This window comes from Barbus barbus, assembly GCF_936440315.1.
Source record: "Barbus barbus genome assembly, chromosome: 12".
Classification (NCBI taxonomy): domain Eukaryota; kingdom Metazoa; phylum Chordata; class Actinopteri; order Cypriniformes; family Cyprinidae; genus Barbus; species Barbus barbus.
Genome location: NC_136740.1, coordinates 21,997,710 through 22,023,089, shown reverse-complemented (window position 1 = coordinate 22,023,089; position 25,380 = coordinate 21,997,710). Strand labels below are relative to the sequence as shown.

General features: G+C 38.7%; 1 protein-coding gene across 1 annotated transcript in view; it reads right to left on the bottom strand.

The window, feature by feature from the left end:
• The window catches only part of LOC306878390 (four and a half LIM domains protein 3-like), a 46,190-nt gene that overhangs the window by 2,545 nt on the left and 18,265 nt on the right, over positions 1–25,380 (bottom strand). Inside the window, exons 2-5 of the mRNA XM_079430721.1 lie at positions 5,688–5,866; positions 4,238–4,412; positions 1,003–1,172; positions 70–256 (exon numbers count right to left, since the gene is read on the bottom strand). Coding sequence (XP_079286847.1) covers positions 70–256; positions 1,003–1,172; positions 4,238–4,412; positions 5,688–5,843 — 688 coding nt within the window. The 5' untranslated portion in view covers positions 5,844–5,866. The remainder of the gene's footprint in view (positions 1–69; positions 257–1,002; positions 1,173–4,237; positions 4,413–5,687; positions 5,867–25,380) is intronic.

The window sequence follows — 25,380 nt, the reverse complement described above, 5'->3', positions numbered from 1 at the left end:
ACACAAAACCTGTTGCGGCACCACTGTCCGTATCTATTTTTAAATCAAAGTAACGTCCATGCATGTTACCTGTAATAGGTTTTTTGCAGGCTTCACACTTCTTGGCATACAGATTGCCAAAACATTTGAGGCAGTAAGGGCTGTCATCGCGGGAGGTGAAGTGTTGGCCAGCTAGTTGGACTTTACAGCTTGTGCATACAAAGCATTCCTTATGCCACGGCTCATCCCTATAAGTCACACCACCTTTAGCCAAGGCCTGAGGAGGAGAGAGTTCATCAGAGACAAACACAAATCAGCTTCCGTATACTTGACCTAAACCAAGTTAAATGGAAAAAGGTATGACATACAAATGTATTGATTTACCATTGTTTATTATGCATAAAACCTTATGTCATGAGTGTGCATTCATATAATATTCAGGAATTGCAAGCTAGGGATGGGTCACTATGGTTGTAAAATTTACAAGTTTGCTCAACAATTGGGGATTGGATAGTTTTAACTAGATTGATAACAACTGAGCACCAAATTAGCATATTAGAATGATTTCTGAAGGATCATGTGACACTCTGAAGTAATGGATGCTGAAAATTCTATATATTTTTTTACAATATTACAGTTTTTACAGTTTTGTTTTTTTTCATCAAATAAATGCTGCCTTGGTGATCATCATAAGACCTTCAAAAACCAAAAAAATCATAATTATAAATGTTTGATAATATGCATGTGTGTGTGCGTGTATAAAAATTATTTTATTTATTAATTTATTTTTTGTGTTTCACAGAACTGTAGAGCCAAGATGCCAAACAGATGGTGCTTTGTCAGGACAGGATGTGAAACTGACAGCCAGAGTTAATCAGTGACCAGCAAGACTTCTGATATGCAACAGGAAGGATAAATGAGGTCAGAATTCTGACTTTTTGTGGAGGAATGTGTGTGTGGACTGATGAGAAACACATGGTTACGTATTTCAGGCAGAGAAGCTAGTAAAACCCCACCACTGACCTGTTTACATAGGGTACAGCGCGGTGCAAACTTGTTCTCATAGCAGGGTACACAATAGTGGTCATCTTTATCTGGAATAAAGGACTTGGAGCCTATTGGCTGCTGACAGCTGTTGCAAATGAAACAGCCCTCATGCCATGTGGAGCCGGCATACTCAAGCTTCCTGGTTCCTGTGAGAGAGAGAAAAAGGAAGGAAGCTTTTAAAATAAACAATTTCCTTGTTTTCGACAGCTGTGCACATCATTTTGCCATAAAATCTATAAGTTTAATTAGCGATGTAACTTTATGTGACCCTGGAGGACAAAACCAGTCATAAGTAGCACGGGTATATTTGTAGCAATATCCAAAAATACATTGTATGGGTCCAAATTATCGATTTTTCTTTTTATGCCAAAAATCATTAGGATATTAAGTAAAGATAATGTTCCATGAAGATATTTTGTAAATGTCCTGCTGTAAATATATCAAAACTGCATATTACTAATCAAAAATGAATCTCTAAGTACTTAATCTAGACAGCTTTAAAGGCGATTTTCTGAATATTTAGATTTTTTTTGCACCCTTAGATTCCAGATTTTCAAATAGTTGTCTCTCGTATTTCCCTAATATTTTCCCAAATATTTCCCTATTGTAACAATTATACAGATTATATATAAATCTCAATTTGAAAAAAAAAATACCCTTATGACTGGTTTTGTGGTCCAGTGTCACATATATTTGGATCGAATTAAGGACATGATGTGCTAATTAAATTAATTTCAATTAATGAATCATTAAGCATATCATTAATAAATATATTAATGTATACTGTATATTTGAAATAATTCTGACCTTTATTAAAGCTAAATTGTGATAGGATAAAGACACTTAATTAAAATACTATACACTGAAATATTTTCTTAAAACTAGAAGAAAGGCTTAAAAACAAAGACCATTGTGTTTATTTGCGGACAGGTTACCAAGTAAACATGGTCAAATATGCCATTGTTTGGTCCTCAAGTCAGGGAATTGTCAGAGATGACAGATCTCCCAGTTAAGTAATGCTACCATTTTGGTGGAAAAGAGTTATAATGTGTCTTATTCTCTGATAAAATCATAATTGCCCATCATAATTGCCTAGATTCTTTGCATTTTCCCATTGTGGGACCTGCTGATGAGCATGTCACCAACAGTCACTTCACCCAGTTTGAAAGACTTCATGTGTCTTAAGAGATCTCACCTGAGACTACTTATCACTGGGATTTCCCTACAAAAGATTAATTTGAGCTTTCAAAGAGACAAAATCATGATCTGACAGTCGAGGCTCATCAAATGATTAGTAGGTTAAAGGCTGATGTTCATAATCCACTAAGCGTGTCACACGTTACCCATATCAAAAGCCTTATGGAGATCCTCCTTAAAGAGGCCCCACTGCCAAAATCACCAAAGCTTTACACAGAGGGCAAATGATAAAGGTTGTAAACCCCTGGATGACAAAAAACATTTAGAAGAAATATCAAGTTACAGCAAGGCTGTCTCCCTCAAGTTCAAAACTCACCCCAAAATATGCATCACCACATTTATCAAAGCAAAGTATGAACTATGGACGAGAGCCCCCCATCCTTTGTCTTTCCCTTGTCATCTGCACATCACAGAAGCCCTAACCACTAACAATATGTTCCTCTTCCTATAAATGTAGCCCTCAGGTTACATGCATGAACCGGGACTCAAAATTGTGGCGGAATATTTTTTATCTCGTTTTTGGTTTGGCAATTTTTGGAGATTGTAATACTGCTTGATTTGTTCACTGGATTTACCTCAGAAAATAACAGCCACACATTTTTTAATGACAAAAGCAGCTAGATTTACGTTTCCAGTAGGAAATGACAGTACTTGCAAGGCAGCAAAATAAATGAAAAAATTTCGTCTTTGCAGTCTAAAGGCAACAGTCTAAACCCGTAAGACCTTTGTTCATCTTTGGAGCACAAATTAAGATTTTATGAAGTTATAAGAATACTTTTTCTGTGCAAAGAAAACAAAAATAGATTTTCATTTCGTAATTTTTATTTTTGGGTGAACCTTTAAGATGGTTAAATAGGCGCCAGACCAAGAGGAGTTCAATATGCAAATATTATATTTGTATATACTATAAATATACAAATAAATAATTTGACAACATCACTGTTGGTTACACTGTCGGTGCTGAACATTTTAACAGTGCAAAGTTTAAAGCTACAAAACCAAGTCTAATACACCTAAGAATGAAATTATTAACAAAACAGCATTACACTACCATTCAAAAGTTTGTAGAATTTTTGAAGTCTCTTATGTTCACCAAGACTATGGCAAAGCTAAATTTTCAGCAGCAATTTAATGCCACATGAAATCATTCTAATATCCTGATTTGTGCTCAATGTTGAAAACAGTTGTACTGCTTAATATTTTTGTGGAATACATTTATTGTCATGAATAAAAAATTCAAAAGAACATGATTTATTTGAAAAAGATATCACTTGTAATCCATTTAATGCATCCTTGCTGAAAAAAAAATCTTACTGACCCCAAACTTGTGAACAGCAGTGTAAGTGGTTTAGGCTGAATAAATTGCAGAAGTTTCATACTTGAGTTAAAAACAAACTAACCACATTTATGGAAAATCAATGCCTTGCAGGCATTAGAAAAATACATAAAAGGACTTTCAATGCAGGGCTCACTTTGCAAGCCTTGTAAAAGAACAACATACGTAACCTTTTAGAATTGTTACCTGCATTTCAGATGGATGCAGCCTTGCTGAAATAGTTTACTGGCTTATCTTCTCCTATCATCAGAGACTTGGATGGCAGCCATGCGGAATGATTTGGCTGAGAGACAGCAAGCCAGGCAGACTGGCAATTATTTTGTCACATCTAACCTGCGAAACACTCCCTCGCTTCTCTCTCTCTCTCTCTCTCTCTCTCTCTCTCTATTTTAGTCATGCTGCTGGTACTTCAGATTTGCTTTGGCAGAACTTTGCAACTTTGCCCCTTGTTTTGGCTGCTTCATGTTTGTGAATCTAATGTTACCTGCATACCTGTGGTCGTGATATGCTGTCTGTTTCAGTAGTGTGAAGACTTGCAGTCTTACACAACAGTATTGAGAACAAACTGAAGGAACGGTGTCAGAGTGCGATTGGACTAGACCTGAGACCAGTCTGAACAGGATTTGTCAGAAAATGACACGAGTTAGGACTGATGATGTGTGCTGATGTCATTCATACCAGGCATGACGGTTTTATCGCAGGCTACACATTTGGAGGAGAACTCGTTGCAGTAGCAGTCATTGCACAGAAGAGCATCGTCCTGGCTGGTGAAGGGCTCATCTGCCAGCGAACGGTCACAGCGGAAACAGCGGAAGCAGTGCTCGTGGTAGTGACGGTCCTCGTAAAATAGCTCCTGAATCACAAGGACAGAGATGTTATAAACATTTAAGGGGAAAGTTCGTGCAGCAAATCATGACATATTTGCAACAGATGGTGCACTGGTGTCTCCATATTAGAATATAAAAAAAATTGCAGTTATTGTTAAAGACACATTGACATACCAACAGATTAGCCATGATTATGAGAAAAAAGTCAGAAGAAGCCACAAATTAAACCACTTTTCCTCGATCCCAAGTACATTTCTGATTAAGATCTCAAGTAATAGTTATTCAGCCTCTCAAATGCTAGCACATGTGCATCTAGTTATGAGTGTGTGTCTGTGGAGAACATGGCGCCTGGGTCAACTCCTCATGTAAAATATGTAAACACATAGTAATAAGACAGGGAGGGTGAAATTTATGACCTGTGCTGCAAATGGCCAAGACAAACAATGACTTAATTTAGCATCTGCTGTCCCCCATTGTCAATAAGTCATCAGACTCTTTGTCTGTAAGCGCATGGATTCTCGATTTCCTGTGGGGAGTTTACTACTGTGGTAAATTAACTGTATTGTTTGGTTTTTATTTAATTTCGAAGGGATTAGTTACCCTCAGAATGGGAAGGATTAAAAACTCAATTGGTTGCTATTATGTTTTGCCTTAGGTTTTTAACATTGTTGGCCTGACTTAAGCTGAATGACATTTCTAATTGGACAATAAATGCCTCTCTCAAAAGAACTGCTAAACAGACAGTTTCAGCCTGAAACCACATAAAAACGCTTTCACGGTGTAATTGAGTCTCAAATTTGTCCAACTACCATGGATATGCTTCTGTAAAATCAAACTTTTGCTGTAGAATGTGAACCAGGCACTGTTTGCATGGCTTTTTTTAGGGAATTGTTCAGTCAGAAGTTAAAATTTTGGAGATCTAAAGGTGCGGTCAAATTTACCATCATTTGGAAAATTTTGTGGGAGAAATCTAGCTATTTCAATACAAATCCACATCTGGAATTTTGTGAGAGATTTCACACTGGGTTCATACAAATTCATGTCACATTTGCCAATAGAAAGAAAGATTTGAAAGTGAATTTCATACACTGACAAACTACTGATAATAGACATTTTTTATTCAACAAAATGTGACTGCACCTTAAAGCAACAGTCCACATTTATTATCATTGTATTTAAAAGAGCAGCTTAAAAATGTCTTCTTTTGTGTTCCACAGAAGAAATAAAGTAATACAGGTCTGGAATGACACAACAAGGGTGAGTAAATTAGGACAACTCTCTCTTTAATACGCGCAACTCACTCTTGAATCATGGCCAATCAGCTCTTTGCACTCATCGCAGGTGTTGGCAAACAGACTGTCGTAGCAAGGGATGCAGTAAGGGTTGTCCTCCGCTTGGATGTACTTCCTGCCGTATAAGGACTCCTTGCAGTTGTCACAGTCAAAGCGTTCGCTCATGTTGCTCTGATCCGAGTCAGTCCCTGTGACAACACAAGGAAGGTTCAGGGAGGTGAGCTTTCAATCACAGCTATATTGCACTGAGAGACACACACGAACAAACACAAACAGGCAGATCTGTCACGAAGCACTGTGCAAAACGTCTATTAAGTTTTATAGCTCTGTGATAATAGCTGGGAAATGAGAGGGAGGAAGTTGGAATTTTAGCAAGCACACAACCTTATGCTGCATGTGACGTGGCAGCAGAAGCGGCACTTCCAACAGGAGGTCATTTTTAGACATTTTTAAGATTGACCCCCACTTTTTGAGAGATGATCATTGTGTTTTAAGAGCTTCGTTTTGCTTGGCCACAGAGCAAAGACCAGTGTTTCTCAATGTTTTTTCACTATGTCACACTGTGATGATTGTGTTTTTGAGACACTGTAGCAAAATAAAAGTACTTTAACTTAAAAAAGCATCAAGATCTTTTTCCCCAAAATGTTGTGTCTGCATCTTCTTGCTTTTGCATGAAAGTAAACGACCCCTTAACATGATTAGCCTTTTAGCAAGTTATGTAAAACTACCTAATCAGGCAAACATTAAATCAAAATTTAACTAAAGAGACAGAACAACAACAGCAACAATATAACGAAGATTGCAACAACAGAAGGCGGCATTGACAAGTGCTTCTGTGACACTGTGTCTACTCCGGACACGAGTGGCACGGCTCAACAAAATACAATAGAATCCATTACAATCAACAATGCTGTCTAAACTGGATGCGGCGCGGCGTGACACAACAAATCCCGACATTAAACTAATGCCACGTTCAATTTATAAATGTACACACAAAGTTCAAATGATTTTTAACGGTTGCTTTGTCGCGTCCAGTGTAGACATGTTGTGAGAGTTTTATTATATTGCTGCAACTTTAGTTAAAGTACAAAGACATTTTTATCAATCAGAACGATCTCCTGAGGGCGCTGGGGGGCGACGACCGCTGTGTGCTGCAGCGATCGTCGCTCTACCCCAGCGGGGGCTACCCTCATAAGCCCTGGTCCACCACCATCAGGGCTTCTTGGCCGAAGACCTCCTCACCTGAAGCATGGTCCGCAGATCCTGCTTAGGCTGAGAGGTCCTCGGCCGCGCACCCTCCTTTCCACTCCTCTTACGAGGAGGCACACGGATGGCCACGCTCTCCTTTTGCGCCTCCCTGTGCGAGGAGCCAGCACGCGGCAGGGCCTGCTCTTGCCCAGCAGCCCCGAGAGCGGTGAGGGAGAAACCGCTGGAACGCCGCCGCCTGCCTCCCGGCCTCCTGGTGCCTGCTGACAACCGAGTCAACAGAATCACCAAACAGGCTGGAAGGCGACAGCGGGGCATTCAGGAGGAAGACCCTGTCGCGTTCTTTAATATCCGACAGGGTCAACCACAGGTGCCTCTCCGCCACCACCAGGGACAGATCAGTGGTTCTGCAGAGCTCACAAATGCCCTCCGCAGAAATTCGCTCGCCCTCATCCAACTCCTTGAGCAGGTCCACTTGGTATGCCTACAACACCGCCATGGTGTGCAGACATGACCCAGCGTGACCTGCTGCCGTGTACCCCTTGCGTACACGATGTGCGCAGCGGCTTGGTGGGCAAGGTCGGAGCCTTCAGGGACGACGCCGCGCCAGGAGACAGATAGCACCTCGTCACATAGCTATAGAAACCAGACGAGGGGGCGAAGAGGCGGGCCAAAAAAGGTTCTCCCCACGACCTCGACACCTCAGTGTGGAGGTCGGGGAAAAACGGCAGGCTCCGATGTGGAGGTGAGGTCTGAAACTGCAGGAAACGCTCATCCAGTTTGCCTCTCCGCGGTTCCACCGAACACTCGGCCAGCCAGTCGAGCCTCAACTTGGCAACAGCACGAGTGATCACCCGAGGGGAAGTAATGGCCAGGCGTGCTTCCGGACTCGGGGAGCGGTCGTGGGATCCAGCAGGTGAGGATGCAGATAGAGACTCGCTCGTCTCCGATCCCTCTGCAAGATCTCGTTGCGAACCCCACGAGCGCCATCTCCGCTCCGCCTCAGCGACAGCGGGACCCGCGCTGCGGGGAACGCCAATGAAAGAACCCTCTCCTGAAAAGAGGGCCTTTCGGGAGCGAAGCACACGCAGAGGAAAACCCTCGCAGTGCGGACAGTCAACAGTACATAGGACTTACAAAACACAGAGCGCTTAGCTGAATGACAGAAAGCTGACGCCGGTTGCACCGCACGTGCTTTTATACCTGCTGGTCACTACGTCGCCTCGCCCGTGACGTCCCTCCCATCCGTTGGAAAGATTTAATTGGTATTCAGAGCCGGTTACGCTGTAGGCATTCCCCAAAGTGTCTCCTGACGCAGCTCGAGTTCCTGAAGAGGAACCCCTATTTCTTCTTTCTTAATTGCCATGTATCCAATACATAACACTTAACACAGTGCCATCTAGTGGCTTCCTAGAGTAACAGGCACAATCAATTGATATCATCACAGACAGTATGCATACGCTAGTTTACATGTACATAAATTAAGTTTATGACTTACTTTGGGCTTAACCCAGACTTTCTCGCTTAGTCATCCACGTGCCGAAAAAAAGACAAACACTCACTGCCTGACAGATAAAATGCCTGCAAGATCACAGAGGTAAGACTATATTCTTGACTGTTGGAGGTCTGTGCATTTGCACTTCACCAGCAAATATTTGCAAAGTAAACACTTCTGCCTTGGATGCGCAGACCACCTAGGGAGATTGTTTAGAGAACCGCAAAAGTGACAAGAACTCTTACATTTTTTGAAAGACCAAGCACTGATCCCAAACAACACAGATGGGTTTGTGTTTTTTTTTTTTTTTTTTCAAGTCAAGTCAGCTTTATTGTCAATTCTTCCACATGTACAGCACATACATACAGAGAATTGAAATTGCATTACTCTCAGACCCTTGGTGCATACAGTTAACATTAAACACGTTCAGATACAGATAAATACAGTTTAAACATATGTACATACAACTATACAAATATACAAATGAGGATATTGTAGAACAAAATAAGAATTAGATCGATAAGTGGCATAAGGCGCATGGCAGATAGAGTGTTAAATCAGTTAAATAGAAACTGGTTTTGTAATGCCTGTCTTACATCAGACGCACATCTTCATAGGGGAGTATGGATCAGATTTGTTCACATTCAGTACAAAAACATACCCCACGTTCACAGTGCTAGGTGCTAAAACCATTTACAGTAATCACATAAATCGACAGTGTAATAAAAACACCAGCTTGACCTTAAAGTGAGCATACGGCTCTGCGAGTGCCCGTCACGGAATAATATTGTTACAGCGTTGCTGCAACGCTATCAGGTTGCCAAAACATTACAGAGACGTTGGAGGAAAGCCTTATGATAAGTGATAGGCCTCCCTGGAAGAGACAAGCTCAGTGTATCCAGTTTCCACCCAGCTAATAATAATAATCAGCCACCACTGAAATAATGAATCTATTTGCGCTCCCTGTCTTACACACGCCCATAGGGAGGGTGTAATCACAGGATGCAAGATGAAAGATATCAACCACCGTGTTTCATCTTTCCTCTTTCCCCTGGCATGACAAAAGGCTCAAATGATCGTGGGTGTGAAAGGCTAAGATAAAAAAGGGCAACGCACCTCCCAAAGCTTCATAAATAATCAGCTGACACTCTTTTACTACGATGATACCACTTACTCTCAGCTGAGAGCAGCTTTAAAAGCTTCTTTGCCCTGGATCTGCTCGTAAATTAGGGAGTGTTAATGTTAAAGGCTCCCGTGGCCTGAGGCTGCCCCTGGTTTATATCATTACAGACCTGCGTTTGAGGGAATATGAACCTTCTGTGTTCCCATCAAGGCTATCGTGGTTCTGTGTTTCCCGTAGATGGGTCAATGACATCACATTTTTTGTCTTGGTCATTAATTTAGTCAAAAGTACATTACAAATGCAAATTTTCTTTTTAAATATAATTTAGCTTTGTGGAGACATGGCAAGGTTGGGACCTAAATGTCATGTGGTGTGACTCTCCAAAAATGTATGATACTTACGAATTAATAAAATGTATAAAATTACATTTTGACCCTGAAAATATCTAATACATTTTGAAAATAATGGAAGATTTGTAAGATATGTCTTAAAAATGTTTTCAAAACCAAATTAAATCAAATTAAAGTGTTTCTAAGAAATTGGCATACATTCTTTCAATTAAATTTTTCCTTTCATTTGTTCAGAAAAAACTTTTTTTGCCCAACAGTGTTATTTTAGCAATATTTATACATGGTTTATATATTACTATTAATATTTTTTAATAAGATTTTATATTTAGCTTTTACTTTTATTTATATTTTCTGTTTTAATTTTAATGTTGCTTATGCGCTTTTTTATGTGCTTTTGACATTTTTATACATTTTTTATTTTTATTCTTAATTACTAATTTTTTTATTTAGGTTTTAGTTTTTTGAAGTTTTAGTTTCATTTCACTTCATAATTTTAGTACTTCAACTTTATTAGCTTCAGTTTAAATTTTATTTCAGGTTAATTTCAATTAACATTTTTTTTTTTAAGTTTTAGTTTTAGTTAACAATAACAACACTGCTGCCCTTTGATGACAAGTAACAGGATCTTTTTTTTTGTACCAGAGACAGCTTTTGTGCAGGTGTGTGAACACCTGGGATCCATCCCACAACCGCCATTTACATGACATCTTTCTTCAGATCTCAAGAGCTAATGGTTGCCATTTCCTGGCAATTTATTAGACTGCAAGAAGGAGAGATGAAACCTGGATTAGTGCTAAATGTAGCATGTTCTAAAAAAGTCATGGAGGTCTGATAAACATCTTTTTTTAATGTACGTGAAGAAAATGCATTGCTTATAATGAAAGTTGACAGATCTACGCATCTCTGTTCTTTGATTTGGAAGGCATATGCTAAATTTCACATTAAATTTAATCTAAACACAGGACGGGCTGTTTGCACACGGCAGGAAGGATCACCAACAGCGCTTCGAAGGCCTCATCGTTCACCCAAGTAACGTCAACAATAGCCGTTCTGCAGCCTGACTACAAGTGTGTTTACGGTCTCTGGGGAGACGTGAGCTTTAGTTAGAATAACTCGCCTCCTGGTAATCATTAAAGATGAGGTAGGACCGAGTCCTTCACTGTACGAGGGAAATATTGTTACAGCTAAGATTATATATAAATACTTATTTTGTCAAGGGCAGGGGTTGTTATTACTTCCTTTCTGTGCTGAGTTTCTAAAACATCTTATGAGAGCAACAAATGAAACAAGCAACATGAGAGTAAATGGGCAGTTTGGACAAAGGTGGAGAGCATGATGTCATCAGTGACCCCCAGGGCTAGACGTCCAGAAGTGATTCAATCCAGAAGCTCGGAAAATTAAGCAAGACCTCTCCCTTTACTTACAAAGTCAGGGCTAGCTTTGGTTGAAAGCTAACGTGGTATTTTGTACAGAACCACGAGGAACCCTCTGACACATTGCAGTTGAAAGTGCAAGCAGGAATTTACTCTTCTTTGCACAAAGCGTTTTGTGAACTGACCTGAGGTAAAATACCAAAACTTGAGGATGTCCAACTAAACACCATGACCTATCGGCTCTGTTTATTTAATCTAGTCTGCAAAATGTCACTGCTTTAAGACAAACCATCAGAACATATCACACCACGTCTTCATGGAAAACATGTTTTATGTATTTCTATCCATCTATCCGTCCGTCCATCTAGCCGCGTTATTTTTCCTGTTCATATGAAATAGCATTATTTAGCTTACAAATATTACATGTGAATAGACTGGAATGATTTTAATTTATTATATATTTACTAACCATTGCTTAAACGTCAACTTGTGATGTTTCTGGCCTTATAATTTGGACAATATTTTGCTTCTATCCGTATTGTTGTAGCAGTTCCAATATTAAAGGGATAGTTCACACACAAATAAAATTTCTGTCATTAATTACTCACTCTCGTGTCGTTCCAAACCCGTAAAACCTTCATTCATCTTCAGAACACAAATTCAGATATTTTTGATGAAATCCAAGAGCTTTCTGACCCCGCGTAAACAGCAACACAACTGGCAAGTTCAAGGCCCAGAAATGTAGTACAGACATTGATTAAAATATTCCATGTGACATCAGTGGTTCAACCATAATTTTATGAAGCTATGAGAATACTTTTTGTGCGCAAAGAAAACAAAAATAACGACTTTATTAAACAATTCTTCTCTTCAATATCAGTCTTCAATGCGTGTTCACAAAAATACCACGATGCATACGTGTGGTGCATTAACAATGCCCTTACTACCCTTCTAGGCCTTGTCAGTTGCATCGATGTCTGTGCAGGGTCAAGAAAGCTCTCGGATTTCATCAAAAATATTTTAATTTGTGTTCCAAAGATGAACAAAGGTTTTATGGGTTTGGAACAACATGAGGGTGATAAATGACAGAATTTTCATTTTTGGGTGAACTGTTCCTTTAACTAACATACTAACCAACTAACATAGTTATTTGACCATTTTACTGTTGCTGATTGCTTGGTGATAGTGAACATTCTGAGACAACATGCAGCTTTGTGGCTTTTTTGTGGCAAGTTTGTCTAACTTCAGAGAGGCCAGACTAAAAGGGAGTAGGGCAGTAGGGGCATGGGCAGTGTGTTCACACAGACCCCCATCCCGCTGCAGTTTCACAGACAACAGCACTAATCCTCTGACCAAACTGCCATCACGCTCTGCTTCACTTTAAACGGGCCGGTTGTGCCTCCCGCTGGGAAACTGACCCGGGCCTTTCCTGTTCCTAGGGTCCAGCCAGAGCTCGGCCTGTTAAACGTCTGCCTGGGCAACAGGAGGCAATGGCTGCTTGCCACCTCACTGTGACTATTATACAACACCCCAAATTTAATAACTCACCATACTTTTACAGTATATCATCAGATATAGTTATCATTGAATTAAATATTCTGTCAATGGAATAACATCCTGTTCTGCATCAAGCATCCCATTGCAAAATAGATTCTGTCAGATTAATACTGAGGCTGCCATAATTGGCCACATAATTTCAGGCTTGTGGCAAATGTGATGAATGTAATATTCTCTTTAAGATATAAGAAAAGAATAGTACTGTTTATGTAATATGTAGCTTTTAGAAACTTTAAGGGCAAAACAGAGTGATGAAGGGTAGGATCACAAAGGTTTATAAAGTAAACTGGCGAATGAAAATGCAGCATATGGATAAACAGACAGCAGCACACTGAGATCAATCTGCCATTGGAGCAGCTCCAGGCACAACAATAGCTCTAGATTTGATTTACAGTCAGCAGAAAACACACCACCAGCAGATACTACTGTATATCATCTGAGGCTAAGGAAGCAACATTGTATGTCCAATGGCAACATAGCAATTCATTAAATATATATAATTAGTTATTTTAAAATTTTCACATTACAGTTTTTATTGTTTACACTATTCTTAGCATGTATTATTAAAATGTTTCACCAAAAATATTTTGGCTCCAATTTTTTTTTTTCTATCCACAATGTTTTGCCATAAATACTGTGATATTTTGTCACTAATGCTGCAGTAAAATCACTCTTGAAGACAGTGGAGTACATTAACTCTGAATTTCAGAGGTCAGACATTCTTAACAAATCTGAATTGCTAAAATTAAGAGCTGACAGGTTCCAGAGAAAAGATGGAGGTGATGTCTGCCAGACAAAACACTTATGTTTTTGTTGTAAAGTCACAGTATCAATTTAATATGAGAATGCTGTGGTGGAGAAGATGTAGGCTACATGTGCACTTGGTATTGCTTTTTAGGATTGGCTCTCGCCACATCAGATAAGGCGAAAACGGCAGAGAGGAGGAGGAAAGAGAGGGAGAGCGAGTCTTATCTGAGGAAGCACGGAGGCAATTGCCGATGAAGAGGAGATAACATTCAAAAACAAATCAGAACGTTTGCTCTCGCTCATTCACACATCATCTTTATCAGTTTTTGATGCTTGACGGAAGAGTAATTCCACTTACATTAGGTATTTTGTATACAGTACAGTACATAAAAGAGCTGTTTTCTCACATCTGCTGATGTTCACATGCTGAACAGTGGTTCTCAAACCCTCCAAAGTCTGAAAGAAACTACCTTATTGAGTAAAACAATTATAATTAAATAAAAAGCTAAATAAATACATTTATTTTAATCTCTATGACACTGTTTAAGATCTTCAGCTGTAAAATATGCCTATTGGTAATGGTTGTGCTTGTGAAATTGGGCCTTTGTTGTTTACTCTCCCTGGAGAAGACACTTTGACAATGTTAGTAAACGATCTGTTCGACTGCCGCCACAGAGTTTAAAACCTACACATTTTCTCTAGTGTGACAGTGATAACAGTTAACATTCGTACTGGCCAGACACCAGATGTTGCAACTGCAGAGGGCTTGATCTCACTTATACCGTGAATCCATCTTCTGTTACAGGCCCAGCCATGTGGAACAGACGTCACTGACCACAGTTATCCTTCAGAATGACCATCATCAGCAAATAATCCACACCGAGACAGCTTTGCAAAACAGCAAGCTTTGACGTAAACCAGACAACAAGCCATATAAACAAACACTCTATCTTTCTAACCCTTTTTATCAACCCAAAGTATTATTTACCCCTGCTTAAGATTAAATCACTACTAGCCTCATTGATGCGAGGCAGGTACTCTTGGCTGACTGATCAGTATGGGTCTGTTTGTTAGTTTCTGAGCCTATTCTATTTTAGTGCATGTTAGATGTGAGACAGGAAAAAGCCAGAAGAACAGACATACACCAGGCCTAACATGTCATTTCCATTGAGCCCTTAAAACACAGCTTTGTGCCGCATGAGGATGGCAAAGTCAGGTTCACCTCGTAAACATAAATGAACATTAATGAGCACCTGCTTCGGGAGCTAACATTAAAAAGGATGTCATTTTCCTAGCTTTTAAGCAGAAGGGAGGTGTGGATATATGCCCTGAAAATCACCTTCACAAACCACCGGCCCTTCAAGAGGCATATGGATGTGTCTGTAAGCCATCATCCAAGGCTAACTCTAACTCCCTTCACAACAATAACGGCCTTATTTGACCCTTTTGGCTTTTTCACTATAGCTGTTTGACATTTCAGACTCGATCTGTGCCAAGACGGTTTAGCTAAAGGCTAGTGCAGCAGTCATTAAAAAGGGCACGCAGAGCTGCACAGACAATTAGCAAAGCCCCAAAGTCATTGTCAGCAGAGTCTTGCTAAAGCCACTATGTTTAAGAAAAGGCCCTGAGGAGGAGGAAATGTTCAGTTTCACAGAAATTTTATTCTAAATTACAGCTCAGTATGAGAGAGGCATTAAGCCAAAGTGGGGGGGAAAGAACAAAAAAAGAGGCACAACAAAAACACACTCATGCTACTTTATATTCATGCTGCAGCTATAGTTAACTGGTGCTTGCCCATAAAAAAGTCTTCGCTACAATGCTACAGTAGGTAGTTGTGTCCTATGTGATTGCTTACTAGTCTGAGCCTGACATTATTTATTTAATAATTTTGTGCTGTTTATTATCCACTGTACAATAAGCAAAACTATAGGCAAAACGTATGTATAAATACAATACTGTTCAAAGGTTTGGGATCAGTGACAATGTAAGAAATATATATTTTTTTTAAAGTAATGATGCATTAAATTGATGAAAAGTGGCAGTACATAAGTTTACATAAAAAAATATATATATATAGAAATTGCTGTTTGAACTTTCTATTCACCGAATCCTGAAAAAAGTATAATGGTTTCCACAAAAATATTAAGCAACACATTTATTTATATGTATTAAAATATAAAACAGTTTCATTACTAATTTTCTTTCTTTTTTTTGTTTTGCTAATGCAGCCTTGTTGAGCATAAGAGATTAATTTCAACAACATTAAAAAATCTTAGAGACCCCAAACTTTTTATTGTTACTGTATGTGGATATTTTCCAGGGGGATGATGATTGATAAGTATCGAAAAGGTAGCATAGCACTGTGACATAATCATATTTATATACTTTAATACTTTTTACTTTATATAATGCTATGAAATAAACATGGTGACACTTTTTTTTTGCTTCAACTGCTGTGACTCTATCTGCAATTCAGGTCTGCTTCTGCTCAAGCTACTGTGCCAAGAAAAGATGAAAATAGAGGTAGATTTATTCATCATCTGTATTTATGTCCATGTAGATGGTAAAAAGGATCTTGCCTACATATTTCTCTCTGTGTAGTGAGAGACAAAAGGGAAAAACTGCCATACATTACAGTTTAACATCTGCTTTCTATTGACAGAAGTATGCAGTTGACTCCAGAGTGCCAAAGTAGGCTTTGGAGAGTCAATGGCCGAAGAATGCAGGAAGGGCTGTCTTTTCTTCACTTTCTGTGGTATTTGCCGGTAAGTGCTTCAGAGGCAAGAAGAATGCAAAGATAGAAACTGACAGTATGAAGAGCGGACTGGGCTGAAGAGGAAAGCTTAAAAAGAGAAGGTTTGTATGGTTTGAGTTGTATCAGGTCATGGAATCCAAGACAAACCAGAGAAAGACCTGAACATGAATTAAATGTTCACAGCTTTGTTGCATTAAAAGGAGGAGAGAAGGAGGACAAAAGGAGAGAGGTGGAGAGAGTCAGAGCAAGAAGGAATGCTTTAACCAGAGTGAAGACAACTAAGGTTGGGTTATTGATGGGGGAGGGGTGTTCAAAGGATAATTTAAGACAGTAAGAAAGAAGCAGTGAGTATAATATTGCTCCCAGAACAAACAAACACAATTGTAATCCCACGAGCCTGCTCGCTTTTCTGTTTCCCAGTGGCTAAGCAGAGTAGAATTTATGACCAAACATGGTCATTGGCGTCACTGTCCTCCATGTGTCATCAACCTTCTGTAACTGAATGCACCTTCGCTTTAATCTTTCTGAACTGTAACCTAAAGTCACATAAGATGAGGTGAATATCAACACATGCATCTATGAGGTGAGAATAAGGAAAGGGGGGAAAAAAAGCAAAGAAAATGGAAACAAATGGAAATAGAAAGGAAAGCTAAATAATAAGGGAATAATAATAATAAATAAGAGAAAATAAAAGAGAAAAACAAACGGGAAAGGGAAAAATAAAAGGGGAAAGGAAAGAGAAAAGCAAAAGGGAAAAGAAATGGAAAAGGAAAAGGAAAAAAGAGGAAAATGAAAAGGAAAGCAAAGGTAAAAGGAAATTATTTTGGAAAGAGAAGGGGGAAGCAAAGGAAAAGGTAAAGAGAAAATGAAAGCAAAGGTAAAAGGAAATGGGAAAGAAAAAGGAAAACAAAAGAAAAAAGGAAGCAAAGGGTAAAAGAAGTGGGAAAGCAAAAGGAAAGGAAAGGAAAGGAAAGGAAAGGAAAAGGGAAAAGAAAAGTCAAGTGGAAATGCAAGGGAAGAAGGAAAGCAAAAGGAAAGGTAAAGGTAAATCAAAGGTTAAAGGAAAGAGAAAAGCAAAGGTGAAAGGGGAAAGGAAAGTGAAAGGGAATGGGAAATAAAAGAAGACGGCAAAGGAAAAAGAAAAGAGAAAAGACAAATGAAAAAAGAAAGCAAAGGGAAAGGAAATTGGAAAGGAAAAAAACAGGAATAGAAAAGAAAAAAAGAATGGAAAGAAAAGGAAAATTAGTGATGAATGGATTGACTGACAAAACTCAAATAGCAAAATCAGGAACTATCTTTCTCATTGAAGCTGCATTACACTTGACTTGAATGGGACCAACTCGAAGCTGATCACTCATCAAAAGTGAAGTGTGGACACTGGATGCCTGAACTATGCCCGTCCCGCTCTGTAGATTCCTAAAACAAACCTACGATTACAGCAGACTGCTGCAGAGGCTTGGCAGTGCTACACGTCAGATGTCTGGACTCGTTCTTCTCCATGCCGAGTACAAAATAAAGGCACAGAAAGGTGGTCTGGCAAACACAAGGGGCATTTGTAAAGCATTTCCTTGGGCTAAGGGTGGGCTCCTAAATTTCACTGGTGGTTTTTTAACACGCTGTAGCAGAGAGCTTTTTAACCTCTGGAACACTTGCTTTGATCGGATGTCTTTTGATGTTGTTGATGGAAACTGGTCTTAAGCACAACGCTTCATCCTCAACATGACAAATTATTTACAATGGTTAGAATAATCGCTGGCGAGGTAGATTGAGCGTAACATTCAAGTTTGACTTTCCAAACCCGATTGCCAAATGACTGAGACACTGTTCATTGACTAAACAACAGCATAATTGAAGAGCCCAAATTCATCCAGTCAATTACTGAGAATTTAATGTAAAACTCTTTTATGTCGTTTTCACTCTCTTGTTCCTCTTTCGTGCCTATCGTGGTCTCTATCACTATCCGGCCTATCGTGGCCTATCGTGGTCCCTCTCCTCTACTCTATAAAGCACCAATACTTTAAGCTAATAATCTGGTACACATTTAGGTTACACTTTATTTTGATAGTCCACTTTAGACATTCTACTAACTATAAGTAACTTTGTAACTACATGTCAACTAATTCTCTTTAATTTGCAACTACATGTCTACTAACTCTCAGAGTAGACTGTTAGGGTAGGTTTAGAGTTAGTAGAATAAGTTGACATATTAATGAATTATTCTTTTATTTTGTTTGTATGTCTAGGATCTTCTAAGAAATACTTTGAGTGGTGGGTAAATAATTTCCTTCACTTCTTTTGGGGGTAGGCTCCGCCCCTGCCTTCGTCTTCGGCAGTTACAGCTGGAATCTATGACTTACAGATTCAAGCTACGGATGGGGCCTACGCCAAAGAATTCTATCTTTATGTCTTGGTTTTGTCAAATAAATACTTGAGTTTTATCATCACCTCCTGAGTTTTTCTGGTAGAACAGTGGGAACACAGTTGCCATAACATAGCAGGCTGTGAGGGGGTTCAAGGCCTCTCCTATTTGCTTTCCTTGTTTATACTTCTCTCTGCTAGTCACAACTGCTATGTGTTGGCATTAAAATGTGGCCTGTTATGTCTAGTATGCAAGGTTTTTGGTGCTATCTCCTACATTCCTTCTCATGTCAACACAGAGTAAATTAGCTGAAAGTGCTGTACTTTGTTCTTCAAAATCTAGGGTAGAGTATAGGCTGTGAGTATATACCAGTGAACAGTGAACAGAGGTTTTTATTTTATTTCATATTCTTATATAAGGTTTATTCCAGTTAAGAAAATTGTAAATGTCTAAATGCAGTTTCACACTATGATTTGTACGAAGCCCCTTAGAGCTCATGGTGGTGGAAAGATTTTGGGGTGGATGAAAAAAATTTGGGGTGGGAGGAAAAAATATTTTTCAAATCTTTTGCGTTCTCTTGCAAAAATGTTTGCGATTTATAGAAAGATTTGAAAAATATTTTTTCCTCCCACCCCGAATTTTTTTCACCCACCCCGAAATCTTTCCACCACCATGAGCTCTAAGGGGCTCCGTAGATTTGTGCTATTAGAATATAAAATTATACGAGAATGGGTATCAGGGGTTGCAAATTTAGCCTTAAATTAAAATATCACTCAGTAGAATCTAGCTATTTTAGGAATAAATTTTGGTATGTAGTTAACTGATAAACTTGTATTTTTTTTCATAAAATTTAATACATTTTGTTTTATAATCTTATAATAAATATTATTACATTACCGTCTAAAAGTTTTGGCATCATGATGTTTTTGAAGTAAGTCAAATTAATTGTTAAATTTCAATATATTTTTCAATATATTTTAAAAATGTATTTATTCCTAAAGCTGATTTTTTCTTTTACTCCAGTCTTCAGTCACATGATCATTCTAATAAGCTGATTTGGTGCTTATATTTAACTACACACACTATTAATATTTGTTTCATAATTATTTTGTTTTTTTACTAATGCAGCAAAATCACACAAGGAAATTTGACTTTTATTAGTGGTGGAACAGGCCATTTTAAATAGAAACTTGTCATTCTAGGCTAATTATGTTAAATAATTTATCACTACAGTTTGCTATATTAGTGGAAAGTGCCTTTTATCTCTGGTCCAAAATGTGCATACGTATGGCCATCATTTGCCACTGAAGTATTGTTACTCTAACATCATGTGAAGTTCTCAGGAATTAAATTAAGTCATGGAGTGGTTAATGCTCTCCTTTCCGGAACGGTTTTCCTCTCTGATCCTTATTTCTGGATGTGTACCTATAAATAATAGATTTGATCTGTATTAATAATAGATATGCTTAGCAAATGTTTCCATTCATGGCAAACATCCCAAATGAAAGGAACATCTTTCTCCTAGTGCTTGTAATAATTATATGAGTTTAGCACAGCACAGTAAAAGAGTGCATGCTCACTTTCACAGAACCCATGTCAGTGGGTTTAACCACTGCACAGCACAAACATAGGGCTAATTTGGGTTGAAATGGTAGCCAGGCGGTCCTAGGTGGTCTTTGTCTCACTTTGTTTTTTAATGAAAAGGCACTAATTCAGCAAGGTCAACCTGACCAGAATGAGAGCAGCAGCAGTGGTTGCTGGGTCAGTCTGCACACCTGCAAGCAATCAAACGTCAAAAAACACAGACACAAATTTGACCCATATAATAATACAGCCGGACTGAGTGAAATGTGTCTTCACTCTTCACTACTATTTTATAAGAGTATTTCATCCCGAAATTAAAATTCTGTGATTATTTACTCACCCTAATGTTATAAACTGACTTTCTTTGGAGCAAAACATTTGATATCTTTAAGAATCTTTATTCATATTTCTCTTAAAAAAAAAAATTAAAAATAAAATAAAATAAAAAAACAACAACAAACACTATATTAGTAGGACACAGTACACCTGTGCGCTATATTCCAAGAATTCTGAAACAGAATGAGTTTTAAGCCATAATTCACTTTAACACAAAAATCAGATCAGTCCAATATCAGAATCAGAATCAGAATGAGCTTTATTGGCCAAGTATGTTTACACATACAAGGAATTTGTTGTAGTGACAGAAGCTCCACAGTGCAACAGAAGGACAGTAACAGGACAGGACACAGGTAATGAAACAAAATAACAGGAAATAGCCAATGACCAATGTACAAAGCAGCAAAAAAAAAGAAAAAATACACAATATATAATATATAATATAGGCGACTATGTATGTACAGAAATGAGAAAATAAAATAAGTGAGTGTGGTGAATGGATAATGTATTAGTTGTGTGTTCTACGTTTATTTATTGAGTGTTCATGAGATGTATTGACTGAGGGAAGAAACTGTTCCTGTGTCTGGTCGTTCTGGTGCTCAGAGCTCTGTAGCGTCGACCAGATGGTAAAAGTTCAAAGAGGTTGTGTGCTGGATGTGAGGGGTCCAGAGTGATTTTACCAGCCTTTTTGCTCACTCTGGATAAGTACAGTTCTTGGAGAGTGGGGAGGGTTGTACCAATGATTCGCTCAGCAGTCCGGACTACCCTCCGTAGTCTTCTGAGGTCAGATTTGGTAGCTGAGCTGAACCAGACAGTTATTGAGGTGCAGAGGATGGATTCAATGATGGCAGAGTAGAACTGTTTCAGTAAGTCCTGTGGCAGGTTGAACTTCCTCAGCTGGCGAAGAAAGTACAACCTCTGCTGGGCCTTCCTGACAATGGAGTCAATGTGAATATCCCACTTCAGGTCCTGAGAGATGGTGGTGCCCAGGAATCTGAATGACTCCACTGCAGTCACGGTGCTGTTCATGATGGTGAGTGGGGGGAGAGCAGGGGGGTTTCTCCTGAAGTCCACGATCATCTCCACCGTTTTGAGCGTGTTAAGCTCCAGGTTGTTGAGACTGCACCAGACAGCCAGCTCCTTAACCTCCTGTCTGTAAGCAGACTCGTCACCGTCCTGGATGAGGCCGATCAGTGTGGTGTCGTCTGCGAACTTCAGGAGCTTGACAGAGGAGTCTTTAGATGTGCAGTCGTTGGTGTAGAGGGAGAAGAGCAGTGGGGAGAGTACGCAGCCCTGAGGAGCTCCAGTGCTGATGGTTCGAGTGCTGGATGTGAATTTGCCAAGCTTTACTAACTGCTGTCTGTCTGTCAGGAAGCTGTTGATCCACTGGCAGACGGAGGTGGGGACGGAGAGCTGAGTTAGTTTATTTTGAAGGGTTTCCGGGATAATGGTGTTAAAAGCAGAGCTAAAGTCCACAAACAGGATCCTCACATAAGTCCCTGGTCTGTCCAGATGCTGCAGCATGAAGTGCAGTCCCATGTTGACTGCATCATCCACAGACCTGTTTGCTCTGTAGGCAAACTGCAGGGGGTCCAGTAAGGGTCCAGTGATGTCCTTCAGATGAGCCAGAACCAGTCTTTCGAATGATTTCATGGCTACAGACGTTAGTGCCACAGGTCTGTAGTCATTAAGTCCAGTAATTTTGTGTTTCTTTGGGACGGGGATGATGGTGGAGCGTTTGAAGCATGAGGGGACTTCACACAGCTCCAGTGATCTATTGAAGATCTGTGTGAAGATGGGGGCCAGCTGCTCAGCACAGATTTTTAGGCAGGCCGGTGACACACCATCTGGACCAGGTGCTTTCCTTCTTTTGTTCTTCCTGAAGACCTGGCACACATCGTCTTCGCTGATTTGAATTGTAGGTGTGGGGGAGAGAGGGGTTGCTGGAGGTGTGAATGGTTGTGTGGAGGGGTGTTCTGGGCGGGTGTGGGGTGATCGTTCAAAACGACAAAAGAACTCGTTTAAGTCGTCTGCCAGGTGTTGATTCTCCAGAGTGCTGGGGGGTGGTGTTTTGTAGCTGGTGATGTCCTTTAATCCTAGCCACACTGAAGCCGGATCGCTGGAAGAGAATTTATTCCTGAGCTTGTCAGAATAATTCCTCTTTGTCACTCTGATATGTCCAATTTCATAGTGATTTGTGAACTGGATTAAATGATTCACATGAATTAATCATTCAATAAACTGCTATTTATGATCAACTCATTAACTTTTGTTCTACAGACAAAAGTAAGTGTTTGGAACATGACGGTGAGTAAATAATGACATTTGATGAGTAAATTACTACAACTTTACAAAAAAAAAAATAAAATAAAAAAAAAACCTTCAGCCTTGTGAGAACTAAATGTTTGTCTTCCGTGTTATCACATTTTATCTAAAGATTAGCAGTGCGACAGGAAACAGACAGATTCTCTCACTCTTTGTCCCTGGCAAAGGCAAGCTGACAGAAAAGGAAAAAAAAAAAAAGTCATAGTGCTACATGTGAAGGGATAAAAAAAAAAAATCATAATGCTACATGTGAAGGGATCCAGCTAAATGAGAAGTGTCCAGTATGATTTACCACCGGAAGTCATTCCAGGATATTATCCTTTTATTTTTCTACCATCCGTTTATGGTTCTTCTCCTTGGCAACATGTAAACAGTGCCCTGGCTCCACAGACAGAGCAATAAAATACCCAGCCTTCATCATGTAAGCTGTATGGGCATCTCACACACACACTCTCTCACACACACACACACACACACACACACTATAGCTTATCCTCATGGAACGTAACCAAATTAAGTCTCACAGGTTCCAACAGCTTATGAAATGTTCCAGTGCAGTTTCTAAATGAATAGCACAAGTTTTAAGTCTTGTGTTGATTTATTTCCTATTGAAACAAGAAGTTTGGTGGCAACAGTTAGGTTCCAGAAGTAAAAATCTTCTTATTTTTTCATTTTCTCCACAGGGAAATGGATTTTTAACTTGCGGTATAATCCTCAGACAGAGTTTAGCCAAATTAGTCCATTCGCTAATTTACTAATTATAACAATCAAACTTTGTGATCTTGCTTTAACTGTTGTATACACTACCTTTCAAATATTTGGGGTCTGTAAGATTTTCTCTTTTGCTCACCGTGGCTGCATGTATTTAATCAAAAATACAGTAAAAACAGTAATAAAGTACAATATTATTACATTTAAAATATTTTAATATATTCTAAAATGTAGCTGCATGTATTTAATCAAAAATACAGTAAAAACAGTAATAAAGTACAATATTATTACATTTAAAATATTTTAATATATTCTAAAATGCAATTTATTCCTAATTTTTTGTAAATCCTTAGGGGGAAAAAAACAATTACAGAACAAATATAGGAATTTAAAAAATAAAAACAAGTGAAAATATCAAAAAGTATCCTACTGTTTTTCAGACATGAAGGTCCGATATCTTTTGTCTTTTGTTCAGCTGCTGGCAATACAACAGAAACTGACTTCCTGCTGTAAAGTGACCTATAGCTCAGCTGCATTGTGGGGGTCTTCCTTTATGTCAGATGATCTCAGACCTAATCTAAAACACATCTGAATTTCTATAAATCCAAATAAAACTGTGCTCATATACAGGGACACTTTCATTGGATATTAACTGAAAGTCTCAGTTTTCTCAGGGTCGTCTTCCTATATCCCTTCAGTAAGAGATCTGCCCACAGCATCTGACAGCTAGACAAACAATCACAATTTGTCAGTAACACAGACAAAAAAAGCAAGACAGACAGGGAGGATGATAATGGTGATGCACACATGCACAAAAATGAAAATAAATGCAGCAGAAGATCTAGAGACAATGGGGGAGTTGTCCAGGAGGAGCTGACACTCCGAGCAGCTGCATACACACATCTCTTCTCTAGCTCAGTTGGTGGTTGCTCTCCACAGTGTAACCACAACCCCACACTGGCCCGCTTCTAATCCAACAGACTAGATAAGATTATATAATGCGATAAAGTTTGGAAATGAGCGGCACAAGACTGTCAGGTCTAATTCCCAATGGTGGATGAATGAAAAACTATTTTATAGCTCTCTGGAATAATTTCTGACTGGTCAGTATAGAATTCCTATTGTCCCTTGCAACTGATTTAACATTATTTGTCATTACTATTAATATTTGTAATAGTTTATTGTATCACTCTTTGGTCTTGTCATTACAAAAAAAAAAAAAAAAAAACTGTATTTACGTTGGGGATGCACAATATATTGGTTATCAATCTGACAGTTTTTTTTCTATTTAGTTAATTTCTTTAAAAATAATTTAGTAACACTGTTAAATGTGATCTTTAGCAAATCTCAAAATTATTATTTTTCATATTATTACAACACAATTTTGTGATGCCTAAATTCATTATAGTTTTTAAAAGATTTAGATTTTTATTTTTTAGACAAAATATTATAGAAATATATTATATTGATTATGGGCCATAACATGACATATCATACAGACTTTTAATATCAGTGCATCCCTACCATGAGTAGGTGGTAATTCTAGCCAGTCAGTACGGCAAAATATTACAATCCTAATAAAATCCTAATCACTCTATTACCATTTAATTTACTTTGCTAAACTAAAAGCAAATAATCTGAATTAATCACACTGTTTCAACTCAATGAAGAAGGAAATAAATGCTCCTAAATATAGACTTGCATGTACATGTGCGCACATGTACAAACACTTTTTTTCTTTCTAGTGGAAGGAATTAAGAAAAACACAACCGCCATTGGGG